At 50.3% G+C, this 10,000-nt stretch overlaps 1 protein-coding gene across 1 annotated transcript in view; it reads right to left on the bottom strand.

Moving 5' to 3' along the window:
* Positions 1 to 1,179: 1,179 nt before the first annotated feature.
* zdhhc16b (zinc finger DHHC-type palmitoyltransferase 16b) overlaps positions 1,180 to 10,000 on the bottom strand; it is a 21,511-nt gene continuing 12,690 nt past the window's right edge. The window contains exons 6-10 of the mRNA XM_062533308.1: positions 7,589 to 7,722; positions 4,898 to 4,983; positions 4,579 to 4,702; positions 2,987 to 3,057; positions 1,180 to 1,306 (exon numbers count right to left, since the gene is read on the bottom strand). Coding sequence (XP_062389292.1) covers positions 1,180 to 1,306; positions 2,987 to 3,057; positions 4,579 to 4,702; positions 4,898 to 4,983; positions 7,589 to 7,722 — 542 coding nt within the window. The remainder of the gene's footprint in view (positions 1,307 to 2,986; positions 3,058 to 4,578; positions 4,703 to 4,897; positions 4,984 to 7,588; positions 7,723 to 10,000) is intronic.

Genomic DNA, 10,000 nt, shown 5'->3' with positions numbered 1-10,000 from the left:
AGTGGTTCTGATTAATTGATATTTAATGAGATAGAACACGGTGAGAACTACAGTCTGGGTTCACTTACATAACGTCTCCTCAACAGGCCCAGACACACACACACACACACACACAGTTACACAGTTACACAGTGTACTCCTCAACAAGGTCATAGGGACACACACACACACACACACACACACACACACAAACAGGGCTGCAGTTACACAGTGTACTCCTCAACAAGGTCATAGGGACACACACACACACACACACACACACACACACACACACACACACACACAAACAGGGCTGCAGTTACACAGTGTACTCCTCAACAAGGTCATAGGGACACACACACACACACACACACACACACAAGGGTCATGATCACCTGTGATGATTATTAAATGTCACATTATTCAACATGAGAGAATCTGTGTGCCTGTTCTGTGAGCAGTCTTGGCTGATGCTGGTGGTTTTTGCTACACACACACACACACACACACACTTTGTTACGGAAGAGTGGAGTTTGAGCCAAGATGGAGGCCCGTCATGGAGGCCTATGGAGTTTGAGCCAAGATGGAGGCCCGTCATGGAGGCCTATGGAGTTTGAGCCAAGATGGAGGCCCGTCATGGAGGCCTATGGAGTTTGAGCCAAGATGGAGGCCCGTCATGGAGGCCTATGGAGTTTGAGCCAAGATGGAGGCCCGTCATGGAGGCCTATGGAGTTTGAGCCAAGATGGAGGCCCGTCACTGAGGCCTATGGAGTTTGAGCCAAGATGGAGGCCTATGGTGGCCAGATGCAGTTCCTCAGATGGGAGTGGAGGGAAACTGGAGCCTTCCGTCAGCGCTGCACAAGACGTCTTTGGCACCAACAAAGTCTTCACAACTCGACACAATCTACACACACTAACACACACACACACACACAACACGGCCACTGAAAAGACACACTGTTCGTTAGTAGAAAGTAGAAATCCATCCGTTGTCCCCAAGAGGGCGTTGTGCACACAGGTGCGGCTCCATTTTGGATCCCAGACCTCAGCGTCCAGTCCGCTGCAGCACCCCGGATCTCCCCTAGGGGGCGACGCTGGTGTAAGTCCAACAGGACCAGGGGGGAGGGGGGAGGGGGAGGGGGTCAGATGACCATAAGGTCAGTTCTCTGGGGGGGGGGGGGGGGTCAGATGGCCATGAGGTCAGTCCTCTGGGGGGGGGGGGGGGTCAGATGGCCATGAGGTCAGTCCTCTGGGGGGGGGCATCCATATGAGTCCATCTCCGTGGGGGGGGTGGGAGGATGGCAACAGGACGCGGGTGACCCAGTGGCTGAGAGGGGCAGAGAGAGATCACACAGTTACACACACACACACACACACACACACACACACACACACACACACAGAGAGAAATCACAGTTACACACACACACACACACACACACACACACACACACACACACACACAAAGAGCATCTTACGAGTTGATACATACCGCTCACGTTTCAATGCGTGCACTCACTGGCTCTGGCGCGCGGCGCTACCTTGATAGCACTTAGCTAGCCCAATGCATTCATTAGGATCCAAACAGAGATGAAGTTAGAAGCGACTGAACACCTCCATGTTTTCCCTATTAAAATACAGTTACACGACTAGTCACAAGACCAAGTATGGTGAGACAAAATAAAACGTGGTGCATTTCTAAGCAGGTAAGAGGGATAACTAGATTGTGTGGCGGAATAACATTGGGAGCACTTAGACTCTGCGCAGTAATATCCTCACTCCAAAGTGAAACTGAAAGCGCAAGAGTGAGGATATTACTGCCCCACACAATATAGTTATCCCTCTTACCTGCTTAGAAATGCACCACGTTTTATTTTGTGTCACTAACTTCATCTCTGTTTGGATCCTAATGAATGAACTGGGCTAGCTAAGTGCTATCAAAGTAGCGCTGTGTGTTTGGATCCTAATGAATGAACTGGGCTAGCTAAGTGCTATCAAAGTAGCGCTGTGTGTTTGGATCCTAATGAATGAACTGGGCTAGCTAAGTGCTATCAAAGTAGCGCTGTGTGTATGGATCCTAATGAATGCATTGGGCTAGCTAAGTGCTATCAAAGTTGCGCTGTGTGTTTGGATCCTAATGAATGAACTGGGCTAGCTAAGTGCTATCAAAGTATGTGTGTTTGGATCCTAATGAATGAACTGGGCTAGCTAAGTGCTATCAAAGTAGCGCTGTGTGTTTGGATCCTAATGAATGAACTGGGCTAGCTAAGTGCTATCAAAGTAGCGCCGTGTGTATGGATCCTAATGAATGCATTGGGCTAGCTAAGTGCTATCAAAGTTGCGCCGTGTGTTTGGATCCTAATGAATGAACTGGGCTAGCTAAGTGCTATCAAAGTAGCGCCGTGTGTTTGGATCCTAATGAATGAACTGGGCTAGCTAAGTGCTATCAAAGTAGCGATGTGTGTTTGGATCCTAATGAATGAACTGGGCTAGCTAAGTGCTATCAAAGTAGCGCTGTGTGTTTGGATCCTTTTTTTTTTTTTTTTTTTTTTTAAAGATTATTTTTTTGGGCTTTTTATGCCTTTAATTGGACAGGACAGTAGAGAGAATGACAGGAAGCGAGCGGGAGAGAGAGTCGGGGTGGGATCCGGAAAGGACCACGGGGCGGGAATCGAACCCGGGTCGCCGGCGTACGGTGCAGGTGCCCCAGCCAGTTGCGCCACTGCCGGGGCCCGTGTGTTTGGATCCTAATGAATGAACTGGGCTAGCTAAGTGCTATCAAAGTAGCGCCGCGCACCAGAGCCAGTGAGTGCACGCATTGAAACGTGAGAGGTTATGTATCAACTCGTCTTAATTAAGGCGAATAACGTAGAATTAATATGAAAAAACGGTGAAGTGTTCCTTTAACATGAGACTGAATACTGAATTCTGACTGGCCAGTTAAGCGTCTGTCCCACCACTCATGTGACATTTCATTGGACGTTGGATTTGATGCTTCATCACCCACCTCCTCTTCTCCACTCCAAACAGGATCTTAAAGTTGCTCACGCGGCCAAAGTGGTACGGGTTCCTGAACACCTGAGAGGAGAGAGGGAGGGAGAGGGAGAGAGGGAGAGAGGGAGGGAGAGGGAGGGAGGGAGAGAGGGAGGGAGAGGGAGGGAGGGGGATAGAGGGAGGGAGAGGGGGAGAGATGAGAGGGAGGGGGGGAGAGATGGAGAGGGAGAGGAGACGAGAGGAGGGGAGAGAGGGAGAGAGAGGAGGGAGAGAGGGAGGGAGAGAAGGAGGGAGGGAGAGAGAGGAGGGAGAGGGAGGGAGGGAGAGAGGGAGGGAGAGAGGAGGGAGGGAGAGGGAGAGAGAGGGGAAGGAGGGAGAGGGAGGGAGAGAGAGGGAGGGAGGGGGAGAGAGAGGGAGAGGAGAGGGAGGGAGGGAGAGAGAGGGAGAGAGAGAGAGAGGGAGGGAGGGAGAGAGAGAGAGGGAGGGAGGGAGAGAGAGAGGGAGGGAGGGAGAGAGAGGGGAGAGAGAGAGGGAGGGAGAGAAGGAGGGAGGGAGAGAGGGAGGGAGGTAGAGAGAGAGGGAAGGAGGGAGAGGAGAGAGGGAGGGGAGAGAGGGAGGGAGAGAGAAGGAGGGAGAGAGGGAGGGAGAGAGAGAGGGATGGAGAGGAGGGAGAGAGGGAGGGGAGGTAGAGAGAGAGGGAAGGAGGGAGAGGGAGGGAGAGAGAGGGAGGGAGGGAGAGAGGGAGAGAGGGAGGGAGGGAGAGAGAGGGAAGGAGGAGGGAGGAGAGAGAGAGGGAAGGAGGGAGGGAGGGAGAGGGAAGGAGGGAGGGAGGGAGAGGGAAGGAGGGAGGGAGGGAGAGAAGGAGGGAGGGAGAGAGAAGGAGAAGGAGAGGGAGAGGAGAGAGAAGGAGGGAGAGAGAGGGATGGAGAGAGAGGGAGGGAGAGACGGAAGAGGAACTGGCTTTATCAGTTCTGACGTACAGGGAGTGTGTGTGTGAGTGAGAATGAATACAATGTGTGTGTGTGTGTGTGTGTGTGTGTACCTTGCCCAGCTGTTGCAGGCGTTTGGCCTCCTTGCGGTTAGTGTGTGTGTGTGTGTGTGTGTGTGTGTGTGTGTGTTGTGTGTGTGTGTACCTTGCCCAGCTGTTGCAGGCGTTTGGCCTCCTTGCGGTTAGTGTGTGTGTGTGTGTGTGTGTGTGTGTGTGTGTGTGTGTGTGTGTGTGTGTGTGTGTACCTTGCCCAGCTGTTGCAGGCGTTTGGCCTCCTTGCGGTTAGTGTGTGTGTGTGTGTGTGTGTGTGTGTGTGTGTGTGTGTGTGTGTGTGTGTGTGTACACCTTGCCCAGCTGTTGCAGGCGTCTGGCCTCTTTGCGGTTAGTGTGTGTGTGTGTGTGTGTGTGTGTGTGTGTGTGTGTGTGTGTGTGTGTGTGTGTGTGTGTGTGTGTGTGTGTGTGTGTGTGTGTGTGTGTGTGTGTGTGTGTGTATGTATGTGTGTGTGTGTGTGTGTGTGTGTGTGTGTACCTTGCCCAGCTGTTGCAGGCGTTTGGCCTCCTTGCGGTTAGTGTGTGTGTGTGTGTGTGTGTGTGTGTGTGTGTGTGTGTGTGTGTACCTTGCCCAGCTGTTGCAGGCGTTTGGCCTCCTTGCGGTTGATGTGGCGTTCCACACTCGTCTCCCCACGCAGGATCATCACGGAATGCCACAGAGTCAGACCACCCAGAGCCAGCGCTACTGAGCTACACACACACACACAGACACACACAGACACACACAGACACACACAGACACACACAGACACACACACACACACACACACACACACACACACACACACACACAGACCTGAGAAACTGATGTCATTGTTGAACAGTGAACAGTGTGTGTGTGTGTGTGTGTGTGTGTGTGTGTGTGTGTGTGTGTGTGTGTCCTACCTGGTGAGGACCCAGAGGTAGATGATGCACTTGTGGTGGAGTCTCTCGCTGAAGGTGAAAGGAGGAGCAGGAGTCTGATAGGAACTCTGGAGAGAGAGAGAGAGAGAACGAGGGATGAACAGAGAATGAGGGACGAAGAGAGAGAATGAGGGATGAAGAGAGAGAGAGAGACTAAAGCCGTCTGCCAAAGAGAAACACACACACACACACACACACACACACACACACACACACACACACACACACACACACACACACACACACACACACACAGCGTTGTACTACATGGCACTACTGGCACTAGGAGGACTCTATATCCCAGGGTGCTTTGCTGCTACCTGCATGGTCACATATCCATGGAGACTATAGAGAAGCCCCGCCCCCGTCACCTTGTCGCCTGGCAACTGACGCTCCCAGTTCCTATGTGACTACAGCAGACGACATGAATCGGACAGAAATCAGCTGGACATCTCACACACACACACACACACACACACACACACACACACACAATTGTAGCTGGACATCACCTGCACTCTACTCTACTGCGCCTGCCCTCTACTCTACTCCACCTGCCCCCTACTCTACTACACCTGCCCCCTACTCTACTGCACCTGCCCCCTACTCTACTACACCTGCCCCCTACTCTACTGCACCTGCCCCCTACTCTACTGCACCTGCCCCCTACTCTACTCCACCTGCCCCCTACTCTACTACACCTGCCCCCTACTCTACTGCACCTGCCCCCTACTCTACTGCACCTGCCCCCTACTCTACTGCACCTGCCCCCTACTCTACTCCACCTGCCCCCTACTCTACTGCACCTGCCCCCTACTCTACTCCACCTGCCCCCTACTCTACTGCACCTGCCCCCTACCTGCCCCCTACTCTACTGCACCTGCCCCCTACTCTACTGCACCTGCCCCCTACTCTACTCTGCTTGCCCTCTACTCTACTCCACCTGCCCTCTACTCCACTGCACCTGCCCCCTACTCTACTGCACCTGCCCTCTAATCTACTGCACCTGCCCTCTACTCTACTCCACCTGCCCCCTACTCTACTGCACCTACTCTACTGCACCTACTCTACTCCACCTGCCCTCTACTCTACTGCACCTGCCCCCTACTCTACTGCACCTGCCCCCTACTCTACTGCACCTGCCCTCTACTCCACTGCACCTGCCCCCTACTCTACTGCACCTGCCCTCTACTCTACTGCACCTGCCCCCTACTCTACTGCACCTGCCCCCTACTCTACTGCACCTGCCCTCTACTCTACTGCACCTGCCCTCTACTCTACTCTACCTGCCCCCTACTCTACTGCACCTGCCCCCTACTCTACTACACCTGCCCCCTACTCTACTGCACCTACTCTACTGCACCTGCCCCCTACTCTACTACACCTGCCCCCTACTCTACTCTACTGCACCTGCCCCCTACTCTACCTGCCCCCTATTCCACTCTCACTCGTGCTATATTGCTTAGCAACCCCACTCACACACACACACTCACACACACACACACACACTCACCTCCACGGCGTTGTATGCGTCTACGAACATGTCCAGGGAGCTGACGCTGCAGTACACACACACACACACACACACACACACACACACACACACACACACACACACACACACACAGACACACACAGACACACACACACACACACACACACACACACACACACACACTCACCTCCACGGCGTTGTATGCGTCTATGAACATGTCCAGGGAGCTGACGCTGCAGTACACACACACACACACACACACACACACACACACACACACACTCACCTCCACGGCGTTGTATGCGTCTATGAACATGTCCAGGGAGCTGACGCTGCAGTACACACACACACAGACACACACACACACACACACACACACACACACTCACCTCCACGGCGTTGTATGCGTCTATGAACATGTCCAGGGAGCTGACGCTGCAGTAGACACACACACACACACACACACACACACACACACACACACACTCACCTCCACGGCGTTGTATGCGTCTATGAACATGTCCAGGGAGCTGACGCTGCAGTAGACACACACACACACACACACACACACACACACACACACACACACACACACTCACCTCCACGGCGTTGTATGCGTCTATGAACATGTCCAGGGAGCTGACGCTGCAGTAGACACACACACACACACACACACACACACACACACACACACACTCACCTCCGCGGCGTTGTATGCGTCTATGAACATGTCCAGGGAGCTGACGCTGCAGTACACACACACACACACACACACACACACACACACACACACACACACACACACACACACACACACACACACACTCACCTCCACGGCGTTGTATGCGTCTATGAACATGTCCAGGGAGCTGACGCTGCAGTACACACACACACACACACACACACACACACACACACACACACACACACACACACACACACACTCACCTCCACGGCGTTGTATGCGTCTATGAACATGTCCAGGGAGCTGACGCTGCAGTAGACACACACACACACACACACACACACACACACACACACACACACACACACACACACACTCACTCACCTCCACGGCGTTGTATGCGTCTATGAACATGTCCAGGGAGCTGCTGCTGCAGTAGACACACACACACACACACACACACACACACACACACACACACACACACACTCACCTCCACGGCGTTGTATGCGTCTATGAACATGTCCAGGGAGCTGCTGCTGCAGTAGACGCAGCCCATGGTCATGAACAGACAGAAGCAGTAGAAGTAGCGATGGTTAAAATGTCCGACGCAGTTATTCAGCCACGCTGGACACAGGGGTCAAGGGTCAAGGGTCAAGGGTCAAGGAAGAACCGGACGGACATCTCAACACCCCCACTCACCTGACCTCAGGTGAGCTACTGATCAGGTGACAAAAAAACACTCCTGTAAAGTAGGGCTGTAACAACACACCCGCCCCGTGGTCCTTTCCAGATCCCACCCCGACTCTTTCCCACTCACTTCCTGTCATTCTCTCTACTGTCCTGTCCAAATAAAGGCATAAAAAGCCCAAAAAATAATCGTTAAAAAAAAAAAACTTATCAGACATGCATGAAAACAATTAAAACTCACAGCCATAGGTTATTTACCGTCAGATAAGCCTCTTTTGAAGATTTGGAATAATTGATTTGAAATGTAATATGCTAAAGAATTCTGAAGTTTTCTGATGTCAGGATATAATTTGGTGTAACTTTACTTAGTGTGATTAGGCCCTACGTGACATGTTGTTTAATTAGGTGCATGTCACTTTAAGAGGTTTTAGTTTTTGGGTAAGAACGTGATGCACGGCATGAATGTTCCATATGTTTTTTCTGGCCATGTTGGTCGTGTCAATTATATGAGTATGAACTGTGCTGGTTTGTTACAATAAACATTCAAGAACATTAACTGGAAGACAAGACGTTTTTATAAGAACACGCGTAATAGTAATAGGACTCTTAGATACGTTTCGTTAATTGGAAACGGACCTACGACTTTCTCTTTGAAGACGACAAATTAGGCAAACTGTATAGACATAGCCTAAGCTACTGGATCCTTTTGAATTGTATAATTTAACCTTGTTGGCTTATTACAATTATTTTTAGAGAAATTAGCAGTTAAACCAAACAGTAGGATAGCCTATAAGTGGCGTGGCGCAGACACACACTTTCCCGTAGTCTGTCTCTGCGTTTCGGGCGCACCCGACTCTATTAATATTAATAATGACCGAAAGTAGGCTATAGCCATGTTCTTTTTGACTACTCATCTTTAAGCTCCCCAACACTGCCGACCTCTAAGTAGGCCTAGCCTAATTTGATGAGATCGGGGAACTACACAGCAAGTGCGGACAAGAAGTCATCGCAAACCAACGCAGACCTTTGCGCAGCTAGTGCGTGGATGTCTGTCCTGATGCTATTCTATAGCCTACAATTACAATTGGCGAAACAACTGTTTATTTTAATTTTACTTTTATGAAGAACAATTAGCCCAAATCATAGACTAATTAAACTGAAAAAACAACAGCTTTCCTGAACTTCTGCACAGTTTGTTTAACCTAGGCTACAAAAGCCTAATAGGCTGCGGATCCAATGTAGGCTATAAATCAGGACTGTTCTTTCATCTGTTTCAATAGGCCTTTCTTTCATTTATTATTGTATCATTATGATTATGATGATGATTATTATTATTAGTAGTAGTAGTAATAGTAGTAGCAGCCTAATAGTAGTAGTAGTAGTAGCAGCCTAATGTTCATCAACGCAGGTGCACCAACGCACTTATTTAATTATTTATTTATTTTGCATATTGACACCTAGCGCCTCCGGTTGACGGAAATCCGTCGTAGCGACGGAAAACTTTAATCCATGCGTGAATGTGTTATTGTCTTTCTTAGGATATGTCTCACAGTGTAGCCTATTGAACGCAAAACATGTAGCCTAATGTTTAAGAATGAAATAGTGCAAATGAATTATTATTGTTACGACTAGGACATTCTAGCTCTAATTTCTTGCGAGGCTGCAGCCTCTGAAGCACCGAATGCGTCATTCTCCACCGTGTTAAAATAAACCATTTATTTTGTTATCGTTATCAGAAGCTATAGCCTACGTCTTTCACTGTAATGCTTGTATTTCACGCATTTGCCTTTAGCAAAAGCCCCAGCAGCGGAGTGGCAATCGGGATTTGTTATTTGCAAAAGTTGTTTAGCCCACTTCAACGGGTCTTTAGCCTACTTCGACTTGACTGCGCGATCGCAGACTACTTTCACTTTCCACTGCCCTCTCATAGTCGGCAAGCCGGTAGCCTAATGACGTGGGATGCGTAACATATGAGTTAGGTACAGACTGGGCTAGTTAAGATTTTAGATGAGTGACCGCAATTTAATCTTTAGTAGCTTTTTTTGCGAGGCCCAGCGAATGCTGGCAATGTGTAATATACCGCTGGTTGGTGTAAGCAGGTGTTTAGATTGGCTGTCTTTCGGTCTTTAACTAGGATTTTCTTGGATCAGATCTTCCACACAGTAGCCTAGTCAGTATGTCTCTTAGCTGTCCACTTTCACCAGGCCATATATAG

This window comes from Sardina pilchardus, chromosome 3, assembly GCF_963854185.1.
Source record: "Sardina pilchardus chromosome 3, fSarPil1.1, whole genome shotgun sequence".
Classification (NCBI taxonomy): domain Eukaryota; kingdom Metazoa; phylum Chordata; class Actinopteri; order Clupeiformes; family Clupeidae; genus Sardina; species Sardina pilchardus.
The sequence above is the reverse complement of the archived record's forward strand: the minus strand, read 5'-3'. Positions and strand labels throughout refer to the sequence as shown.